The following is a 24334-nucleotide window of genomic DNA, read 5'->3' as shown; positions in this document are numbered from 1 at the left end:
GTTGATTGTCCCACACGTTCCTCACCAATACCCACTAAATAACTCATTTTCTCAGCTATTAGTCATTTTACTAATAATTGTTCATCATTTTTTCATTAATTACATATAATGCTTAATGAAATATTCCAAAATAGCTTACTCTTTTTTTCATTTTTCAGATGTCTTTTTCATCTACCCCCATGGATCAGGAGATCAGAAGTCTTCGAGAGAAACTTAACAAACTCAGACAACAGAATGCTTGTTTGGTCTCACAGAATCATTCTTTAATGACTAAAATGGAATCTGTCCATTTTGAATTAACACAGTCAAGAGCAAAAGTATGTTTCTTCAAGTGGTGACTATGCTAATAGAAAGTAATTGGAATCATTTTACATTTATAATTGGAAAAATATTCCATGTATTGCCTTAATGTGTTGTTTATAATATTTATTATGATATGGGATCAACATGTTATGGAATCAATTTTACATGAGTTTAGTATCTGAAAATGATTTAGAAGAACTTGTATAGTGTTTATTCTTTTTTTTTTTTTTTTTTTAAAGATTTTATTTATTTGAGAGAGAATGAGCACAAGCAATGAGGTGAGGGAGAAGCAGACTCACCACAGAGCAGGGAGCCTGACTCGGGGCTCAGTCCCAGGACCCTGATCATAACCTGAGTAGAAGGCAAATGCTCAACTGACTAAGCCTCCCAGGTGCCCCAAAAATGTACCTTATTTATATTCCTTTTTAAAGTAGTACATTCTCATTGTTGAAAACTTTAAACATAGAAAAAAGGAAAGGGAGAAAGATCACCCAGTTTCCACGAAAGAGAAACTAATTTATTGGTTTATTACATATTGAATCCAGACTATTGGAATAGTTTTCTTTTTTCCTGTATTTTTTACTTTGTCTAAGCATTTTCTGATATGTTTACTTGGTTTTTCTTTTTTTTTTTTTTTTTTTTAATTTTTATTTATTCATGATAGGCACACAGTGAGAGAGAGAGGCAGAGACACAGGCAGAGGGAGAAGCAGGCTCCATGCACCGGGAGCCCGACGTGGGATTCGATCCCGGATCTCCAGGATCGCGCCCTGGGCCAAAGGCAGGCGCCAAACCGCTGCGCCACCCAGGGATCCCTTGGTTTTTCTTTTCTTTTTTAATATTTATTTATTCATGAGAGAGACAGAGAGAGAGGCAGAGACACAGGCAGAGGGAGAAGCAGGCTCCATGCACGGATCCTGATGCAGGACTTGATCCCAGGTCTCCAGGACCACATCCCAGGCTGAAGGTGGTGCTAAACTGCTGAGCCACCCGGGCTGCCCATTACTTGGCTTTTCCAATGATCATTTTTTAATGGTACCATTGTTTCCTTATGTACTTATACCATAATTTAATTAATAACTCCCCTCTTTACATGGCTTTCTATTTTTATTTTATTCTTTTAAAGTAATCTCTACACCTAGTACGGAGCTTGAACTCATAACTCCAAGATGAAGAGTTGCATGCTCTTCAGACTGAGCCAGTCAGCCATCCCTAGTGGTTTCCAATTTTTTGCTGTATGATTGATATTATACAAAAAATTAGAAACAAAAATGTCCAGTAATAGAGGGATGGAAAATTATGATATATCCATATAATGAATTGTACAAAACTTTTTTTTGAGGTAAATATATGAGTTCTATGATATAGTTATTTGACTTTTATGAAACATTATGAAGATTAAATGATAATAATATATGAAAAGGCACCAGTGTCTGCATATAGCACTCAAAAACTGTTACTAATGGGACACCTGGGTGGCTCAGTAGTTGAGTGTCTGCCTTTGGCTCAGGGCGTGATCATGGGATCCGGGATCAAGTCCCACATCAGGCTCCTAGTGGGAAGCCTGCTTCTCCCTCTGCCTCTCTCTCTCTTTCTCTGTGTCTCTCATGAATAAATAAATAAAATCTTAAAAAAATGTTACTAACATATTTAATGGTAGAGAATCATTATAGAACCACACCCGCAGGCAGTGATCCCAGTTATGCTTTTTATTAAAAGAGTAAATGTGTTTATATGTTTGTGTGTATATGTATAGATATCTATGATGTATATAAGAACATAAAGACTGTGCTCCACATTACTGTTGATAACTTTGAGGGATTGGAATGTCGTGCAATGAAGCTTTCACTATTTACTTTTATAGATGTGTTGTTTTAAGTAGTAGGATTATGGGAGATCTTTATTTTTCTTTTGTATTTTTTAAATAGGATGGAATTTTACAATGACCAAATCACAGGGAAAACTTTTTTTCCCCAGGATTTACTGTACTCTGCATGTAGTATTCTACTGAGGTTTTTTTTTTAAATTTCTATATTTAATTTTTTTGAGGGAAAAATATATTGGTTTTCTTTCTCATAAGGTTTACCATTTTGGTATATTTGTTTGCCATGTATATTTCTTTATAGTTTGTTCACCTTTTCTGTTTATCAATTTTTAATTTTTCTACCATAATTATAGAGTCTTTCCTTAAGTCATAGTAGTTTATTTAAAAACAAAAAGATATTAAGAGAATTTTACTAATAATCACAGAACTGATAATAGCATTTTCTTCCTTTCCTTTAATATATAGCTACACCAGTGGTTATTTATTCCAAGTAGTAGGATAGTTGTTTATATTTTGCTTCCCACTTCAGCATTTTCTACATTGCCTAACAGAATATTTTTTAGGGAGACTCCTTTTTCTAGGGCAGGTCTCAGCTTTTAATGTTGTGTATTTACTACTACTGAAAATTTTGTGCTGAAATTCCTCATTGTACCAACCAATATAATAATAATTTATCTTTTTCAATGTCAGCAGTTACACTTACAAAGCAGGCATCCTGCTCTTTCCGAACTTATTGCCCTCCAAGGCCTGTTGTCCAACTGTTCTTCTGGGACTTGCCTTGATGTTTTGGGTTGGATCTACTGTTTTCTGGATCCTGTGTCTTATTCTTTCTTACTTTAGTCTTTCTTTAATTGGAACATATTTTCTAGTAACCCCATTGCATGTCTGAAATGTCCTAATTTCTCCCTTACATTTGATTCTAGGTTGAAAATTACTTTACCTCAGAATTTCTAGGACATTACTTTGTCTTCTGCTGCTTCTCTGAAAAAAAGTGTCTGTTGCCATTGTGAATCAGTTGTCTTAGTAGAATTTGTTTTTTCCATTTGTTTTTCCTTTCATGATAGTTTTAAGGATCTTTCCTCTTTTCTTGGTGTTTTAAAATTTCAGAATGATATGGCTTTGAATAGACTTTTATTCAATGTTGTAGATAAATGAAGACCCTTTCAGGCTTTAATCCTGTGTTCTTTGGTCCTGGAAATTTTTCTTATGCAATTTCTTGGATAGTTTTCTTCCCTCTGTTTTTTGTTTTGTTTTGTTTTATAAATTTTCCCTCTGTTTTCTTCTGTTTTTCCTATTAGGTGAATATTGGATCGCCTTAATTGGTCCTTCTAACTCTTTTAACCTTTTAATCTTTTAAGGTATTTTTTTTCCTCATGTTTTCCATCTCCTTGTCTTCCCACGATACTTTTTAGATTTCCTCAACACTGTCATCTACACCTCTGTTGAATCTTATTTTAGCTGTCATATTTTTTCATCTTCCAGAGCTTTTTCACATTCTCTGGTTCTTTTTTTTGTATTGAATAATATCCTGATGTGTTATCCTCACATAGCTTTCTGAAGATTTAATGATATGTTTGTGCACATTTGCTTTGCTTGCTGCCAGTTGCCTCTTTGTTTTTGCCTCTGATTTTTATGTTAGAAGCTTTTTTTCAGATGTTAGTGTTTTAGCTATTTATATTTAAGAGAAAGGCACTTACATGCTGTTTGGGAGCTCTGTGTATGAAGGTAAAGTTCGTTGTCCAGTGAGTTTCATATGTTGGTGATGCCTGGGGAGATGGCTCTTTTGTAGGGAGATACTCTGCCTTTTTAATCCAATATCATTTCTGAGGTCTTTTTCTTTGAAGCTGTTGAATTTTTCCAGCAAAGAATCCTTTGACTTCCCACCTGTGGGATAACTCTAAATGAGATGAAGTAAGTAGTTGGAAACTGACTGTTTTATATTTAATTTGTTTATAACTACCTCATCCCTGCTCATGATTCTACGTTGTGTCCCAGAGTCCTAAACCTTTCCTGTTCAGTTTTTCTAGGTAATAAATTTTCTTTCTTCATAGTAGGCCATAATTTGACTGTTGGTATTTGGGGAATGAGAAAAAGGGTTGACTTACTAACAGAGATTTTTTTTTTAATTTAAAGATTTTTTTTATTTATTCATTCATCAGAGACAGAGAGAGAGAGAGGCAGAGATACAGGCTGAGGGAGAAGCAGGCTCCATGCAGGGAGCCTGATGTGGGACTCAATCCCGGGTCTCTAGGACCTCTCCCTGGGCCAAAGGCAGACACCCAACTGCTGAGCCACCCAAACCTCCCTCCAACAGAGATTTTGAGCTATAGTCCAGGTTTTCTTTCCTGGCCCTATGCTTTTCTGTATTTTCTAGGTTTTCTCTAGTAAGCATGTATTCTAAAATTAGGTTTTAAATTGTAAAAAGATTCAATTGGTATATTTTATTCACTTTTAAAAATGATTTAATCCTTTGTATATTTAATTTTCTGATTTATGTGAAATTTATCTTCCTGGATTCAGCGGTCAGAATTTATCTTCCTGGATGATCTTCCTTTCTTTTATCCGCCCCCCCCCCCCAAAATAGCTAATCGATTGTCTTGAATATTAAGTTGAGGATAATGGCAGGAACTTACATGCTGACACTGGTTTGTGATGATGACACACCCATGTAAATGTTGATCAAAGGAATAGATAGGGTGAGCTTCACATTTGACCAGTGATTGGGAAGTTATATTGACACTCTCATCAGAACAGGGAAAAAAACAAAGGACCAAGTAGATGAATGTCTTCTGAAAAGAATTACTCTTAGAGTTATCGGTTTTGTTTTAGGTTTCTATGCTTGAATCTGTTCAACAACAGGCAGCCAGTGTGCCAATCTTAGAAGAACAGATTATAAATTTGGAAGCAGAAGTTTCAGCACAAGATAAAGTTTTGAGGTGAGTATACTTTTTATGGCTTTAAAATTTTTATTTCCTACTTTTGCTTTTTGATATATCTTGTGAAATCTTGTTCCCCACCCCAATTTGTAGCATCCTATAGACTGTCTTAGAACTAATGGAACCTGTTCCACAATCCATTATACCTCCTCTTGGCTCCAGGATGCATGCAGTTTAAGGGGACTAAAAAAACTAAAGCTCAGCTGAGATGCTTATTTACATGCTTTTATTGAATATGAATTTTTTCATTGGTTTTCCTACATAGTAGTATATACTGGTGCTTAAGTTGGGAGTTCAAAAAATAAGATAAAAAGGAAGCAGGTACTTTATAATTTTATTCCTAGGTATTTTATATTTTTGGTTGTTGTGAATTTGTTCATTGATGGTATTTAAGAAGGCTGTTGCTTTTTATGTAATATATAATTACTTTGTAATTAGACTATTTGTCATACTCTTTTATTCTAATAATTTTTCATTTTGGTTCTCTTTGATTTTCCAGGCAGCTAATGATATTATCAGCAAAAAAGAAAATACCGTCTTTCCTTTTCAAAATTTATAATTACTATTTTTTAATTTTTCTTTATGTAACTGTCAGAGAAATCATTAGTTATAGTGCTGATAACAGTCATTCTTACCTAGTTTCTGAACTGTATGGTTATGCTGCCAATACGTGACTATGAAACAGAATATAAGCTGTTATTTCAGATATATACATCATTTCATTCCTTCTAAAGACTCTTAGTAGACAAGCGATGAATTTTGTCTATCTCTATTAAATATTGGTTTCTCTTATCTCAGTGATTTAAAGTGATAACAATTTCTAATGTCGAGCTATTCCTGTATACCTGGAATAATCTCTTGAATAGCCTTTAAAAAATATCGTTTATTGGGGTGTCTGGGTGGCTCAGTCGGTTGAGTGTCCGACTCTTGGTTTCTGCTCAGGTCATGATCTCATGGGTTGTGAGGTGAACAGCCTCCCCCCATTCCCCACCTCATCAGGCTCTGCAGGGATTCTGTGTGATGGTTCTCTCCCTCCCCTGGCACGCACATATGTGCACACACTCTCTCAAATGAATAAATCTTTATATATATATATATATAATCTTTATTTTATAGAGAGGCAGAAGATAAATTAGAGCAGAGCCAGAAAATGGTGATTGAAAAGGAACAAAGTTTGCAAAAGTCTCAAGATGAATGTATAAAGTTAAAGGTGGACTTACTTGAACAAAGTAAACAAGGAAAGAGGTATGCCTTTTTAAAGCAAATTGTTTTTGTAGAGGGAAAAAGAATATATTACCTATTTAAAATTATAGCTGATTTTTCTCTTTCTTCTGCCTGTGTCTCTGCCTCTCTTTATGTCTCTCATGAACAAATAAATAAAATCTTAAAAAAAACAAAAAAACAAAAGGGATGCCTGGGTAGCTCAGCGGTCAAGCATCTGCTTTCGGCTCAGGGTGTGATCCTGGAGTCCTAGGATTGAGTCCTACATCAGGCTCCTTGCATGGAGCCTGCTTCTCCTCCCTCTGCCTGTGTCTGCCTCTCTTTCTGTGTCTCTCATGAATAAATAAATAAAATCTTTTTTTTTAAATAAAATCTTTAAAAAAATTAGAGCTGATTTTTTTTCTTTCATTTTTTTTTTTTTTTTTTTTTTAATTTATGATAGTCACACACAGAGAGAGAGAGAGGCAGAGACACAGGCAGAGGGAGAAGCAGGCTCCATGCACCGGGAGCCCGACGTGGGATTCGATCCCGGGTCTCCAGGATCGTGCCCTGGGCCAAAGGCAGGCGGCAAACCGCTGCGCCACCCAGGGATCCCAGAGCTGATTTTTAAAATGAAAAAAATTTCAGAAATCTAGCAGTAGAATAATTTTAATGTTCTTTTTGTCTATTAATTTTTTTATTTTTCATTAAAAATTTCATGTTATTGGCATTCTGGATTGGGATTAGAAGCCTGATAATGATTATCAATGTAATATTTGCTTATTTCTGAAATTAAGTTGTATACCTACATAAAATTCATGAGGAAGTATACTTGGGTCTTCCTTTAGAAATACATAAGTAATGCAAAAGCATGTTTTAAGATAAAGGTTTGTAGGTAGCCTTGACCATTAACTCTGAATGTTAATATTTAAAATTTTTTTGTGTAGTAATATTTTCTAGTATCATAATATAAATATAGCAGCTTTTACACAGGGTAAAATAATAATCTGCATTTTTATCTTAAAAAAAAACTTTTTTTCAAGATTTTTTAAAAATTCCAGTTAGTAAACAGTTTGGGAATACTAGCTTCAAGTGTGATGAGTTTAGTGCTTTATCACTTACACAAACCCCTAGTGCTCATCACAATTAAGTGTCCTCGGGACACCTGGGTGGCTCAGCGGTTGAGCACCTGCCTTCAGCTCAGGGTGTAATCCTGGAGTCCCGGGATCGAGTCCCACATCGGGCTCCCTGCATGGAGCCTGCTTCTCCTCCTCTGCCTGTGTCTCTGCCTCTCTCTCTCTCCCTGTCTCTCATGAATAAATAAATAAAATCTTAAAAAAAAACAAAAAAACAATTAAATGTCCTCTTTAATACCCATCACCTATTTAACCCACCCTCACTCACCTCCCCTCCACCAACCCTGTTTGTTATCAATAGTTAAGAGTCTGTGGTTTGCCTCTTTTTTCCTCCCCCGTGTTCATCTGTTTTGTTTCTTAAATTCCACGTATGAGTGAAATCATACAGTGTTTGTCTTTCTCTGACTTATTTCACTTAGAATAATATACTTTAGCTCCATCTGCATCATTGCAAGTGGCAAGATTTTATTCTTTTTGATGAATGAATAATATTCCATTGTATATACATACCACATCTTCTTTATCCATTTACTAACTGATGGATAGTTGTTTTTTTTTTTTTTTTCATAATTTGACTATTGTTGATAATGCTGCTAACCATTGGGGTGCATGGATACCTTCAAATCAATATTTTTGTATCCTTTGGATAAATACCTTGTAGTGCAATTGCTGGGTCATAAGATAGTTCCATTTTTAATTTTTTTTAAAGTAAACTCTATTTTTAACTTTTTATGGTAGCACCATCCTGTTTTCCAGAGTGGCTGCATCAGTTGACAAGGGTAGAGAGAAAGGGGAACCCTCTTAACACTGTTGGTGGGAATGCAAAAAAGTTTTTTATATTCAAAAACCATACTATGATGAAATAAGGTTATGAAGAAAGTTTTTTTTAAGAAAATATTTTTTTGGAAAGTTGTCATATATAGGTTAAATATTTGTTTGCATGCACATTTAAGTTTTAAAAACTGCTAAAAATCCATAAGTCATTTTTTATTAAAATGAATTTGGAAGAATATTTTCTCAGCAACATTTGGTTAGTCTAGTTCAAATTTCAGTATATGTTTGGAAGATACTATTACTTTATGGAAATATTTAGGCTTTGGAGTCAACTAGATTTATTTCTCAGTGGCTCTGTTTTATTTATAATATAATTATAAGTAATATATAATTAAAAATAATTATAAATAATATAATTATTAGGCAGATTATTTAACCTTCAGCCTCAGTTTGTTCATCTGTTAAATCAAGATGATATTTCTATATAAGGATTTAATGAAAAAAGAAATGTGAGATGCTTCTTAATGTGGCTATTTTAAGTTTAAACTGTGGGGTTAAATATTCTGAAATTAAGACTTATTCAGATAAATTTTTATTTATTTAAATTTTTAAAAAAGATTTTATTTATTTATTCATGAGAAACACAGAGAGAGAGATAGAGGGAGAGACACAGAGGAAGAAGCAGGCTCCATGTGGGGAGCCTGATGTAGGACTTCATCCCAGGTCTCCAGGATCAGGCCCTGGAATGAAGACAACACTAAACCGCTGAGCCACCTGGGCTGCCCTATTTATTTAGATAAATGTGTTGTACATGGTTATTTGAAATAGTGAGATGGTAATACACAAAGACTAGCTTCATAATATAGCTAAGAAAAAGTGCGGAAGAGTAACTAGTTGTCTCTGTAAAACTTAGGATAATTTTTATGGTAGGGTATTGACTTTGTTTTCACAAAGTGAATAAATGTGGGTGGACACATTCTGGACATGTGCAAAGGCATAGAAGTATAAAAGAGCATCACTGCTGAAGAATATGTAATTTTGTGTACTTATAAATGGATAGATGTAGTAGGAAGTGAGGCAAGAAATACAGGCTTGATCTAGACTATAAATGCCTTTTTTGTAATGCCAAAGGACTTAGATTTTAATCTGGAGAGCATAAATAGGCAATTGAGGTTTTTAGGTAGAGATGTGACATCTAAGTATTTGGAGCTTTTTAAGGAAGTAGAATGGCTATTGGCATTCTGAAATTGAAACTTTTGCAAGGACGTTTTTTGGGGGTGCAGATTAATCATAATCATAATAGATTAGAAAGCTAGAGTCAAGGAAGAGATTGTTTATCTTTATGCTGGTTATGAGACATGCCAAAAATATGAGGACACAAAAATTGAAAAAAGGATTTGAAAGAAATATTTCAGGCAAATAGTCACTAAAATAAAGTAGATATAGCTATCTTAGTATCACACAGAATAGATTTAAGTCCAACAAGCATTACTAGAGTTAAAAAGGACTCTTATAGGGGTGCCTGGGTGGCTCAGTTGGTTAAGCACCTGACTCTTGATTTCGGCTCAGGTCATGATCTCATTCATGGTTGTGAGATTGAGCCCTGTTCTGGGCATGGAGCGTGCTTAATATTCTCCTTCTCTCTCTCCTCCTTCCCGCTCCCCATGTCTCTCTTTCCCTCTTTAAAAACAAAAACAAAAACTTTGTATATTGTTTAAGTAATACTTAAGCAAGAGCCCTAAAGATTCTAAAGTTGTAAAATTTCAATGGAAATGAACAAGTCTGTAATACAGGGAACATTTTTACACATTTACTAGGAATTGTTAGACTAGTAACAAGAAAGCAAGAAGTTGAAGAGTTGAATGACAATTGATAATCTTGGTCTAATGTATGTATATATGGAATCCTGTACCCAACAATTTGAAAATTCATATTCTTTTAAGCACTTCTAGAACATTTGTAATCTTTTACATCCCTGTGCCAGAAAGTATGAGTTTCAATAAACACCAAACGATTGATGTTGTACATATTACCTTCTCAGACTCTAGTACAATTAGGTTAGAATGTAATCCCCCCAAATCATGTATATTCAGCAATTTAAAGCCAGCCTTCTTGCTACTTATCGACCATTGAAGAAATTAGGATAAAGATTAGAAAACTTTTAGAACAGAGTGATATTAAAATGTAAAATTAATGTATGAGTGGAAAAAATGAGCTCAAACATCTAATTTATGTAGTCAAGAGAAGGACAGTAGAAGAAAGAGCATCAAAAGAAAAATAGAAATTAGGAATATTGAAATAATAAAGGATGAAATGGTTGAATAGAAAACAAGAAAGCAGAATCACTAAAACCTAAATCTGTTTTTTTTTTCATAATGACCAAACTAATGGGTATCATATTAGATTAATCAAGGAGACAAGGCAGAAAAGGAATATTGGGATTGAAAAGGGACTTCAAATTACAGATTTAGCTATGATTTAAGAAATAAGGCCAAATACTATGAGCCATTTTAGGATGGTAAATATGAAAACTTAGACTGAATAAATGATTTTTCAACAAAAATAATTTAACAGAACTTAAGAATAAATTGAAAACCTGAATAGATATATAGCCATTAGAGATATTGAATCAATAGTTAAAGTTCTGCCTACAAGAAAGAAACCAAACAAAACAATGGGGATGACAAAAGGAAATAGGCCCATTATGGCCTACAGTGGCTAAAATGAAAATGATTCACAATATCGAGTTTTGGCAAAGTTGTGGAGCCCCTGGAATTCTCATATATTTCTAGTAGGAGAGTAAGTTGATAGAAACACTTTGGAAATTTCGCCATTATGCTAACAGTAATGTAAGTCACCCTGAGATCCAGCATTCATGGCAACAAAAATGAGTGCATGTGTCTATCAAAAGATAGGTGCAAGAATGTTCAAAGTGGCTTCATTCATAATTGCTAAATGTTAATCAAAAATAAAATCCATCAATTGTGTTATAAATTAAGTAATATATGTATCAGTGAAAAAGAGCAACTATAGCTATTAACATGAATGGATATCACAGATATAATGTTAAGCAGAAAAGCCAGATGTAAAAGAGTATAGTACATTTCCATAAGAAATCAATAATAGGCAAAATTGATGATGTTAAAAGTCCAAAAAAGTGCTTACCTTTTTGGGTAAAGAATATTGACTGAGTGGGTACACCAGGGAGCCTTTTCAGTTCTTGAAATATTCTGTATTTGATCTGGATAGTAGTTATGTGGATGTATACATATACAGAAGTTCATTCACTTCTACATTTTACTCAGTAAAAAATTAAAAACTAAGTTAAATAAAATATCTACAGAAAATATGTACAATCTTAATGTTTTATTTATTTTTTTAAAAGAGATTTTATTTCTTTATTCATTCATGAGAGACACAGAGAGAGAGATAGAATGGCAGAGACACAGGCAGAGGGAGAAGCAGGCTCCATGCAGGGGGCCTGACGTGGAACTCCCATCCTGGGTCTCCAGGATCAGGCCCTGAGCTGAAGGCAGCGCTAGACCGCTGAGCCACCCAGGCTGCCCACAATCTTAATGTTTTAAAATGTGCTCAGGATTTGTATTAATTGGGTATAGTTAAACACACAGACATGGAAATGACTGTCATGAAGAAGGAAGTTATACTCACAAATCTCTAGATAAACAGGAGACATGACAGGCCATGCAGGGGGCCATGCAGGGAAGCATCAGGGTCGGTCAGGAGACAGAGAGATGGGAAAAAAAAAAAAAAAAAAAAACGTGAGCAAGAGATGTTATTGTGGTTTCTGCAGGAAGGAACAGTTAAGGAAGAAACAGGTTTAGGATTGGGTAGTATGAATAATCTCAGTGGGCTGGAGTGTAAGGCTGTCCTGAGTTGTCTAGTACCTGGTCCTGAGGCAATTAGGACAGGGCATTATTGGCCCTGAGTGTAAGAGCCAAAGAGAGGAGTGAGGAGCAGGCTCTTGATTAGATTGCTTATGAAAGGTACACTTCCAGGTGAGTAGTTTACTGTCTCTAAGAATTGGCTAACCCTGGGAGGGTCAGTCTTCCTAGGATCTGTAAGGCCCCAGATGTCAAAACATGAGAATAAAAGGAAATGTTGTTTAATTTAATGGAGAAAATTATAAAATTTTATTGAAAGTCTTAAAATAAGATCTAACTTGCAAAGTATATACCAGTGCTTGCTTCAACAGCACATATAATAAAATGAAGTATATACTATTTTTCCAAAAGGAAACCTAATAAAGTATCAGTTTTTCCCAAAATAATTGATATAGTCAATACAATTCCAATCAATATCCCAACAGATTTTTGGTAAAATGTATTAAACTGACCCAAAAATCATATGGAAGAACCAAGGTCCAAGAATAAGTGAGGCAGTTTTGAAGTTGTAGATCAAAGTGGAGAACATGCCTGAAGATACCAGGACTTCTGAAGTTATATGAAATTAAGTTAATGTGATGTTGGTATAGGAATAAACAAACAAAAAAATCAGTTGTATAGAACAGACCCTTTTTACCAAACACACAGACAATGGAAACTTGATATGTTAACAGGTGACATTGCAAATCAGGGGAAAGAATAGAAGAATCAAAAAGTTAAGATGTTGGACAGACTGACATTGTGTGTGTTTCATCTGTGGTATAGTGAGAAGGGTACAATGTCATTTATGTAGTGTGCTCCCAGGAATGAGTACCCTAAATCTCCTGATGAGGAAACCGGCAAGGTTAAGCAGATATTTAGCAGCATGCATTCACTGATTTACTGAATTTCTCACTTGGTACACATTAACAATCTAGAGAACAGAAGAAAACCCTAGTTTGACGTGTTTCTCTCATGGTGAAGCACAAAGGCTTAAGAAATAGTAGATAGTTGAGAAAAAGAGGGAAGCAGGATGAGAAAAACATGTTGTAGTGATAATTTACTTCCAAATAGCTTAAGTAGCTGCTGCACATTATGTTAGCATTGGTCATAGGTCGTTTAACTTTATATATCATCACATTAGGAAGTAAAAGAAGGAAGAATCATTGAATCAAGTAAACATAGAATTGACCATCAGCTTCTGGCATTTGAAGATCTCATCTGTGTGACTTTTCAATACCAGTGCCAGAATAGACCTTTGAGTAACCTGTGTGTGTGTGTGTGTGTGTGTGTGTATACACACATGCACACAAAAATACATATATATATGAAATGTTTTTCTACATACTAAACAGAGAATGCTCATATTTCCCTATATAAGAGAATATTATTTTGCATGGCATGATTCTAAAAGCACGTTTTTTTGTGCGCCTTATTTGACATTTAATTTTGTATCAGTAGTCTGTGTACCCAGATCGTTCAGAGCAAGACCCCACCTTCTTCTTAGATTCATACATCATGTTTACTACTTAGTATTTGTGAGGACATACCTTAAGCATACTGTTTAATCTTTCTGGGTGCTAGTTACAAAATAAGGATAATCCTTGATTTACTGAGTTGTAACCATTTGATTAGGTATATAAAGCAGGTAAAACTTTCTGTGGGACATAATAAATGTTCAATAAATTCAAGGTATTGTTGTAAAAAAAAAAAAAAAAAGAAAGAAAGAAAGTTGTCCTGACTTACAGAAAGCTGAGATATTCCAGATTAAATGAACTAAAGATATAACTAAAAGCAGTATGTGATCCTGGATCAGAAGGAAAAAAAAAAAAGATCTATAAAGAACATTATTGGAATAACTGATAAAACTTACATAAGAATTATATGTTAGATAATAGTATTGTAACAATTTTAGATTTCTTGAATTTGATAGTTGTGGTTATATGAGGCAGTGTCTGTTTTCTTAGGATACATGCTATTTAAGAGTGAATTCTAATTTCAATAGAATGTAGTTCAGTACAAAAAAATCTCAAGAGAAAAAACCAATTGTAAGATATCAAAAATCAGTGAATCTGCATTAAAGGGTACCAATTTGAAATTTAAAAAACAAAAAAGTCAAATAATGTTCCTGGGAGAATTGATTATTAATATACAAAAATTAAGTTAGATCCCTGCTTTAGGAGTGCTGACAAAACTGACTCTATTTTTGGCCCTCTGTCTTGTTCATGTTCACTGGATTACCTCTCCGGCTACGTGTTCCAGGACCCTTGGAGAAAAATATACATACATACCTTAGAAATGCTTATCAAGGTGTAGGGATAGGGGGAGGCTTGCTTTGGCCTCTCAGGAATCTATTAGAAATAACATTGTCTTTCCCCTTTTGGATGCACAGTAAGTGCCACAAGATCTAATTAAAGGTTCGCTGTCAGTTAGATGCATGCAAACCCTTCAATCTCACCACAGTGTCTTCTCCCCCCGCACCCCCCATGTGTCCTCTTGCTTTATAAAATCTATAGATTAATGTCTGGACTTTGTGGAGAATAGCCATGGTTCTACATGGATTTTTACTAATTGATATCTCCATACTCCCCCACCCTCCATTAAGTTACCTTGAATAAAACTGTGTGTGACCTATACGGAGTGGTGTGCTTTGTTTTCTGGTCTCAAAGTACTTTCTCAGTTTGGGGGATACTTTACTGTCCCTCCCCTACCTCCTACTTGTATACAAAAAACTATTCCAGATGGGTTTAAGACCCAATTGTGAAACGCAAAACTTTTAGAGAAAATACAGAGGAATGGTTTCCATGATGTCTCATGAAAGGAGGCAGAATGTTTTAAAATGAGATCCAGATATATGTTACTTAATTGAATTTAAATAAATGAGATCCAGAAAGCATAAATACTATAGGAAAAGATGGCTAAATTTAAAATGCATTAAAATAACAACTTCCTGTTCTATAAAACACATCATTTAAAAAATGAAAAAGACAAGACAGATACTTGGGGAAGTATTTGCAAATAATTTAATTCACAAAGATTCGTATCCAGAATTTATAAGACCTCTCAAAAATCAGGAAGAAAAGAGAGGGGGAAAATCTAGTAATAAAGACAAAGAATCTGAACAGGTAAAGGACAAGAAATCCAAATGGCAAATGGAGCTTGGAAGATTGCTCAACTACACTTGATCAAAAATGCAGATTAAAACTACAATGAGGTTGTAAGAGTATAGTCACTTAACACTATTATATTGGCAAAAGTTTTTAATTTGGTGATGATTGTAATAACCTACTCAGCATTCATTATGTGTAAACACTTTTCTAAGTGCTTTTAGTGTTTGACTCATTTGCTCCTTAAATATCCACATGAGATTGATAACATCCTCATTTTAAAAATGAGGAAGCTCAATTAGAGATTGAGAACAAACAGTGGTAGAGTTAGAATTTAAACCCAATAGCTCAAAAAAATAAATAAATAAAAATAAACCCAATAGCTCTAGGGCCCACTGGATTGAATAGCATACCAGAAGTAGTAGTGCAAAATGGTTAAGTAAAGAGATTTTGGAAATAGGTTATATTCACTGTAACCTGTGAGGTCTTGGACAAGTTACATAAGCTGTGAGTGTCTTGCTTTTGGCACTTACTTTCATTATAGATTGTTGAGAGGCTTACGTAGGTTATTATTATTATATACTGCTTCTCTAAGCATGGGTAAAAGTGTAGTACAAGAGAAACTCATACACATTTTTGGTTGGGAGTATAAATTGATACAAATGCTGTACTAATTTTTTAAAAGATTAAAAAAAAAGATTTAATAAAGTTGAAGTGCTCCTACATAGTACTTTCAACTTTGAAATACTTCGGAAAATATCAAGCAGTTCAGCTCCTAATTATCTTAAACTCTTCCACATATTGCTGAGAAGCTGTACACTGGGATGCTCATTGCATTGTGTTGGTATAAGTGGAAACAACCCTAATGTCTATCAAATGAAAAAGGAATAAATTACAGTATTTTCATTTAATAGAATAGCATGCCCTAGGTTTTAAAAAATGATTTATAGTCATAAAGATGATCATAGTTCTTGAACAATACTGAGTAAAAGCAATCTGCAGAAGGTTATATATAGTGCAATGCTATAAACATATATAGTGTGATCACATAAAGTATAAAAACATGGAAGAAACTATGATCTATTTAATGTAAGATTACACAGATTTTAAGGTGCACCATTATTTAGGTAGTCATCAAGAAAAAATATCACCGTGAAACTATTATGTACCATTAATTATAAAATACATACCAATTATAGAGATGTTAAAAATTTGAAAACAATGTGCCTCTTGGAATAAATGAACTGTGATGTATTATTTGTGGGTTTAGGTTAACATGGGAATATACAAAATGTATTGTAAAAAAAAAAAAAGAACCCAAAAAACTAAGTTTACTCTGTAATCCTAATCAAGGGAATGGGATTTGGAAGGGACACACGGAGATGTCAACTCTGTAATGTCTATAACATTTTCTTTGCTTAAAATAGAAAAATGCCACGTAAGGCAAAAATAGAGAAGATTCTTTGAAGCTGGGTTGGGAGTACATAGATGTATTTATACTTTTCTCTGTGGTTGAAATATGTCTTAACTTTTTTTTTAAATTGGTGGTGAAGAAAAGATAAAAGTAAAGGTAGATAAGTTTGGCTTGAAAGGAAGGATGAGAGAAGAAAGCAAATGGAGGGTTTTGTTCATTTCAGTGCGAAATACAGGTATCCTATGCTTTCTTAATTCTAGCTACTCAGACTAAGTAATGGAATATATTCTCTTAGATTTTCAGATAAATGCCTCATTGTTCCCATTTATCTGAAACTTAGGAATCAAATAGACACTTCACTTCTGCTGTCATCAGTTGCTATCCAAACTTAACCACATAGATTTAGAAAGTAAGAGATACTTCCACTGAATCTAAAAGTCAGTAGAGAGAAGGCTGGAAGTATGGAAGGTAGCTTATGTCCCTGAAAGGGAAGACTGGAGATCTAGAGTAGAGAGGAATTCAACCTTGACAAGAGGAGGTTCACTAACTTTCCTTACACTAGAAAGAATATGATGAGAAGAGGTTTAAATAATAGAAAAACTTTTCAGTGTGGGTATGATATTAACCACAGTTCAGCCCAGTATCAATTCAATGTGAAAAGTATGAGGAAAGGTCAGGGTCAACTAAGACAGCGCTGGGAGGCCTGGGTGGCTCAGCGGTTGAGCATTTGCCTTTGGGTGAGGGTGTGATCCCGGGATTCCTGGGATTGAGTTCCGCATCAGGCTCCTTGCATGGAGCCTGCTTCTCCTCCCTCTGCCTGTGTCTCTGCCTCTCTCTGGGTCTCTCAGGAGTAAATAAATAAAAAATCTTTTTAAAAATAAAAAACTAAGTGCTTAGTAGTGGTTGGATTTTGTTGTTCAGATTTTTGTATCTTTTAGATATATCTTCTGAAATATGTTTTTGAGAATTTACTTGCCCTTTGCAAAGGTTACAGGATTTACTGTGTATTTTTAATATATTAGACAGTGGACTGATTCTGTAATAACTGATCTTTGAAAATTTATACAGCTTAGGCCACTTCTCTTAATCTGTCTTTTCCAGATAGAGAAAAAAATTGCCAACACATAAAAATGTATATATATTTCAAAGCTTATTAAGTGTTTTATATTTCATTTTTCATACTGATAATAGTGAAGAAATTTTTGTAGTCTCTGGGCTTCATTTTGTAGTTTAAGCCTTTTTAGTACTGCTCTTTTTTAGTACTTCTTATATCCATTTTTCCTTAAAATATAGATTACTTTGGAATTTGACTAAAATGCAGAGCATTCTTTACTTTTATTAATTATCTCTTTTTAAATTTTAGAGCTGAACGACAAAGGAATGAAGCACTATATAATGCCGAAGAGCTGAGTAAAGCTTTCCAACATTATAAAGAAAAAGTGGCTGAAAAACTGGAAAAGGTAAGAAGGAGATATGCCAATTCAGTGTTTTATGTTACTGTCTATATTCTAAATCTAAAAATAGACATAAATAGAATACATTTGTTTATAAGTGTAAAACAGAGAATAATTTTCATGACCTCATAATAAAATAGTTGGAATAAAAAATTTATAAATATTGGTGAAGGCTGGTGTTTATAATCTTCTTACAATAAGCAGAAACCTTTTTATCCAAAGTGGAAAAAGAAAGGAGACAAGGGGAAGAACAACATATAGAGAAAGGAAAAAATAATGCGGAGAAGGATGAGGTGATTGAGCAGAGGTTGGAGCTGTAGACATAGAATCAGAAAATTTATTCCCATCACCTCAATGAAAATGAAGGCAGGGTAGACTGTATAGCCTTCAGATGGTCTCCCTGGACCTACCACTCTGAGAGGGTCTGTCTTTTGCCTCTCAGAGGGAAGATTCCTTGAACAGATTCTGCATAGTAGTATAGTAGCTTTTTTACATTCATTTAATATTCTCAAGTAATACCAGATGGATAATAAAACCTGTTTGGAGGAAGGCCACATGCTGAATATTCAGATGTTGAGCTCAGAAGAAAGGTCTGGTCAATGGATACTGACACAAGAGACTTCTTTCTGTCTTGAGATAATAATTGAAAGAGAGGAAGTTAATGATTCTGTTCAAAGAAAGGTAGAAGGGTAAAAGAAATATTATTAAAAATATAATAAGACAAATACCATATGATTTTACTTATATGTGGAATCTAAAACCCAGACAAACAAAAAGGAGAATCAGACTTGTAAATCAAGAAAACAAACTGATGGTTCATAGAGTAAGCGAGTGAGGGGGAGGGCAAAATAGGTAAAAGGGAGTAGGAGATACAGACTTCCAGTTATGGAATGAATAAGTCACAGGAATGAAAGATGCAGCATGGGAAATACAGTCAATGGTATTGTAATACTGTTATATGGTGTCAGATGGTAGCTACACTTGTGGTGAGTGTAGCATAATGCATAGAGTTGTTGGGTTACTGTGTTATACACCTGAAACTAATTTAACATTGTATGTTAACTATATTTCAATAAAAAAAATTTTAAATCGGGATCCCATTTGGTACTGGTCTTAAGTGTAAATTAAATCACTGTTTTGAAAGCCTTGGAGAAGGTCCCTGTGGGAATGAAATACCACAAAAGGGATTTTTAATAAGGTAATCCTTAGCGGGAGGTAGAATGCTCAGTGTGTGTGGGGGAGATGTCCTCAGGAGAGTGAGGATTTTATACAGGAAAGAGAAGAAAAGGTAAGATGATTTTTTTTCACTTAAGATTATCAGTTTCAAACCATGCTCAGCAGAGCCCTATAGTTATATAGATGTAACAGAGGAAGTGGGGCAGATCTTCTGAGCCCTTCACTCCCACCACTCCAACCTGCGTGCTTGACTTTTACCTGTCTTAGACTTGGACTGTTATTTCAGTGGGTTATTCAGTGGCTAAAATTTCAAAAATTACTTCAAAAATATTGCAGTATAGTTAGCCTTTAGTAACATGATGCAGCATCCTTACATGAGTTGCTTGCCTTGCTCCTGTGAGGCCAGAACATTCGCTTTCAGATGATAGTACCATTGCCCTTCTGTTACAGGCTCTTAACCATCTCTGAACAGGTGGTCGAGTTCCCCTCCCTGTCCTTTGTTACTGCCCAGGAAGTTTACTTAGCTTCTTTCACTACTTGTGAAGTACTTACTCTACTTTCCTGCTTATTTCTGAAATCACTACTTTTTAGTTTGAAACACCTAAAATTTATGACCACAGTAGTATGTCCACTTAAAACAAATTATTGTTTTAGGTGCAAGTTGAAGAAGAAATATTAGAGAAAAATCTAATTAGCTGTGAAAAAGAAAATAAAAGGCTACAGGAAAAGTGTGGTCTATATAAAAGTGACCTTGAAATTCTGAAAGAGAAATTAAGGTACAGTATCCTGTTGTGGAAAAAGGATTTTTGTCTGGAAATGGAAAAAAGAACTGAAACATTTTAAAACAGATTATTTTGTATAATGTATTTATTGTAATTATGGCCTTAAATTACATAGAAAGATAGGTTTCATGACTGAAATTCTTTTCTAGGTACAACATTAAGATTTTTAATGAATAAAGCATGTTAATATTAATATACTTCTAAATACACACACATCATATCCCTATAGTGTGACAACATTAACTGGTAAGTAAAGTATGTGTTCTTCAAATCATGAAGAATCACCTAGTCCAGCCTTCTCATTTCAGAGCTATTAACAGTCTGATAAAGGAAACTGAATGTACTGCGATGTATATCAGTACTTCATTTTTGTTAAATATTATTCTGCTGTATGGATGTACCACATTTTATTTATCCGTTCACCAACAGTTCTAAAGATTGGATTGTTCTAATGTTTGACATGTTTTTTTTAAAAAAAGATTTTATTTATTTATTCATGAGATACACAGAGAGAGAGAGAGAGAGAGAGAAGCAGAGACACAGGCAGAGGAAGAAGCAGGCTCCATGCAGGGAGCCTGACGTGGGACTCTATCCTGGGTCCCCAGGATCACGCCCTGGGCTGAAGGTGGTGCTAAACCGCTGAGCCACCTGGGCTTCCCTTGACATTTTTTTTATAGGCGCGCGCGTGTGTGTGTGTGTGTGTGTGTGTGTGTGTGTGTGTGTGTATTTGAAAATAATACTGCCTAGTAATCTGTTAATGGTTAATTACTGTTTTTTGGAGTTATGGCTAATAGTTCATGACTTTTCCTTATGTAATCTAAAACTTTCTTGATGTTGTGATATGTTGAATTAGGATTTTGAGTTATATCTCCTGTCTTATACTTTTGAAAAGGGAGCAGAAGTACTTTGAATATAATGGAGTTATCCTGCCCTCCTACTTACTGTGAGACACTGGCAAAGTTTCTATAACCTTTCTATACCTTGATTTTCTTATCTATAAACAGAGAGTGATAATAGTGCTGCTACCCACATAAAGTTGTGAGCACCTGGTGTGCAGAAAGTAGGCACTCAGTACATGTGAGCAGGTATTATTATTCCAGAATAAGGCTTTAAAATGTTTTAAAAGTGATATTAACTAAATGTGACTACTGAAAATGAATGTATATTTTATTTTCATTATTGTGCTTTTTTTTCTTCATAGGCAGTTAAAAGAAGAAAATAACAATGGTAAGGAAAAATTAAGGATCATGGCAGTGAAAAATTCAGAAGTTATGGCACAACTAACTGAATCTAGACAAAGTATTCTGAAGTTAGAGAATGAGTTAGAAGACAAGAAAGAAGTACTTAGAGAAAAATTTTCTCTAATGAATGAAAACCGAGAATTAAAACTCCGTGTTGCAGCACAGAATGAGCGACTGGATTTGTGTCAGCAAGAAATAGAAAGTTCAAGGGTGGAACTGAGAAGTTTGGAAAAAGTTATGTCCCAATTGCCAGTAAGTATGGGTGAAAAAGAAAATTTTACTGAAATGCTTTATAAGAAGTCATCATCTTATGGTTGCTTTATTAGCTTTTATTGATTGATTTATTTTTACATATCTCTACTTTCAATCATGAATTTCTTTTGTACTCTCTTTTCTTTTTCTGCATTTAACCTTTCCACTCTTCCACTCTTCCTTAGACTTGTGGTGCCTTGTATAAGAACGACTCAGGATTTTTTAAAAATAGCTTTGAGTAACATTGACATAATACAGAATTCACTCATTTTAATTGTACTCTTCAGTTATATTTAGTAAACTTACAGGTTTTGGAATAATCCCACAATCTAGCTTTCAAACATTTTTATCATCCCCAAAAGATCCCTTGTACCTATTTATAATTAGTCCCTGTATGCACACCCACCCCTAGGGAACCATCAATCTACTTTTCTGCCTCTAGAGATTTGTCTTTTCTGAGCATTTTTTTTAATATATTTTTTTCAATTTTTATTTATTTATGATAGTCACAGAGAGAGAGAGAGAGAGAGGCAGAGACACAGGCCGAGGGAGAAGCAGGCTCCATGCACCAGGAGCCCGATGTGGGATTCGATCCCGGGTCTCCAGGATCGCGCCCTGGGCCAAAGGCAGGCGCCAAACCGCTGCACCACCCAGGGATCCCCCTGAGCATTTTATATAAATAAAACTATAGTATAAAGTCTTTTGCATTCTAAATATTTTGGGAGATCATTCGTTGTGATATATATCAGTACTCATTTCCTTTTACTGTTGAATATTATTCCATTGTATGGATATACTACATTTTATTTATCTATTCACCAATAGATGGACATTTGGATTCCTTCCACTTTTGGACTATTGACAACAATGCTGCTATGAACATTTGTGTACAACTTTTTGTGTGGATGTACTTTCATTTCTCTTGAGTTAGATACCTAGTAGTGGAATTTCTGGATCATATGATAAAGTTATGCTAAATTGTTTTCCAAAGTGGCTGTACCATTTTTTAAAAAGATTTTATTTATTTATTCATGAGAGACACAGAGAGAGGCAGAGACATAGGCAGAGGGAGAAACAGGCTCTATGCAGGGAGCCCAATGTGGGACTCCATTCCAGGACTCCAGGATTACTACCTGAGCCAAAGGCAGACACTCAACTGCTGAGCCACCCAAGCATCCCTGGCTGTATCATTTTATGTTCTCACCAGGAATGTGTGAGAGTTCCTGTTTTTTCCTCAACCTAGCCAACATTTTTTATTATCTATCTCTTAGATTATAGCAACCTTAATGGGTATGAAGTAGTATCACATTGTGGTTTTAATTTACATTTTTCTAATGACTAATAATGTTGAGCAGCTTTTCATATACTTATTAGAATGCACAGAACATTAAAATGTCTTTATGATAGTGCTGACCACCATTTTTCTTTCAGTTATATATATGACCATATGTATGAATGAGATTAGGAAGAAGGTAAATATAACTGGGTCAGAAATCATTATTGAAGCATTTATTAAAAGAAATCCATTATTGATAGGTATAAAATAAAAGTGAGATCAAGAGAACATATATATATATAAACATATATAAATGTGTCATGGCTGGTTTCAAATACATTTGGATGGGTGGTAGACTCTTAAAGAATTTTAAACTGTAATGGAATTAACAAGCTACGGGGACCTGAGAACTCATCTGATTCAATGCCGTCATTTTATTTATGAAGAAACATACACCAAGGAAGTAAGTAGTTTTTAAATTAGCTAATAGAATTAAAACTAGAATGTATGATTCTTGGTTCCCAGCCCTCTGCTATATCTACTGTTCAAGGATTCTAATTATTTGTTTAGGTTTTTAATGTACTGCTTTTGAAATTTGATAGTAATTAGATGCAGATAACATTCATTTAAAATTGATATTCTCAAAAAAAAATAAAATAAAATTGATATTCTCATTTGACTCAACATCAAGAATTACTTTGTATGTGATTCTGAAATTGGTGTGGTAATATATGCTTGTTTCGATTTTTTTTTTTTAAAGCTTTATTCATCCATTCAAGAAAGACACACACACACAGAGAGAGAGAGAGAGAGAGAGAGGCAGAGACAGAGGCAGAGGGAGAAGCAGGCTCCATGCAGGGAGCCTGTCATGGGACTCGATCCCGGGTCTCCAGGATCATGCCCCGGGCCGAAGGCAGGCACTAAACCACTGAGCCACCCAGGCTGCCCTGATTTGATGTTTTATGCAGTGCTAATAATAACATGGTTTGGAAATGTGAATTTTTTTCATTTCTAGAAAGCCTGGTTCGGTTGTAGTCATTAAGTGCTTATCTTGCCCCTTTTCACAACTAATTTTAAAAATTCTCTATTGTTCAGACATACAGAAAAGCAGAGACCAATGCAGCATACCATTTGCTAAATCTGAGTAACATATTGGGATATTCACTTCAGATTTTTTAGAATAAAATTTTACAGATAAATAAAGCCTCTTTATGTACTGTGTTAGATGCCAATCCTTCCCACCTCTTCTCCGAGGTAGGCATTATTCCAAAACTCATGTATATCCTTCTTATCCATATTTTAAATATTGCCACATATGAATGCTATAGAAAAACATATATAGCTAATCTATTTTGGAAAATACTACATGTGCCTCTGTTGTTTTCACTTAATGCTATGTTATATGATGTCTCCAACTGATTTATATAATGCAGGCTTATTTGAACTCTTGTGGTTTTCCTGTTAACATTTTATAATGTATTTATACATTTCTCCTATTGATGGACATTATGTTGTTTCTATTAATTCACAAAAGTTTTCAATTGGTGTTCTGAATAATAAAACAATTGCATCATAGAT

The 24334-nt window shown here is 34.4% G+C and overlaps 1 protein-coding gene across 15 annotated transcripts in view; it reads left to right on the top strand.

Annotated features, from left to right (window-relative positions):
- Positions 1-24334, top strand: part of CCDC18 (coiled-coil domain containing 18) — a 106364-nt gene that overhangs the window by 5621 nt on the left and 76409 nt on the right. For 13 of the 15 annotated variants that reach the window (XM_035718010.2, XM_025417608.3, XM_025417614.3 and 10 more), the window contains 6 exons: positions 159-317; positions 4957-5063; positions 6180-6308; positions 17939-18035; positions 19860-19981; positions 21189-21480. In XM_035718010.2, the coding sequence (XP_035573903.2) occupies positions 159-317; positions 4957-5063; positions 6180-6308; positions 17939-18035; positions 19860-19981; positions 21189-21480 (906 nt within the window). The remainder of the gene's footprint in view (positions 1-158; positions 318-4956; positions 5064-6179; positions 6309-17938; positions 18036-19859; positions 19982-21188; positions 21481-24334) is intronic. The other 2 variants (XM_035718011.2, XM_049111667.1) reach the window with 1 other exon arrangement.

Source organism: Canis lupus, chromosome 6 (assembly GCF_003254725.2).
Source record: "Canis lupus dingo isolate Sandy chromosome 6, ASM325472v2, whole genome shotgun sequence".
Lineage (NCBI taxonomy): Eukaryota > Metazoa > Chordata > Mammalia > Carnivora > Canidae > Canis > Canis lupus.
Note: the sequence above shows the minus strand (reverse complement) of the source record. Positions and strands in the feature narration are given on the sequence as shown.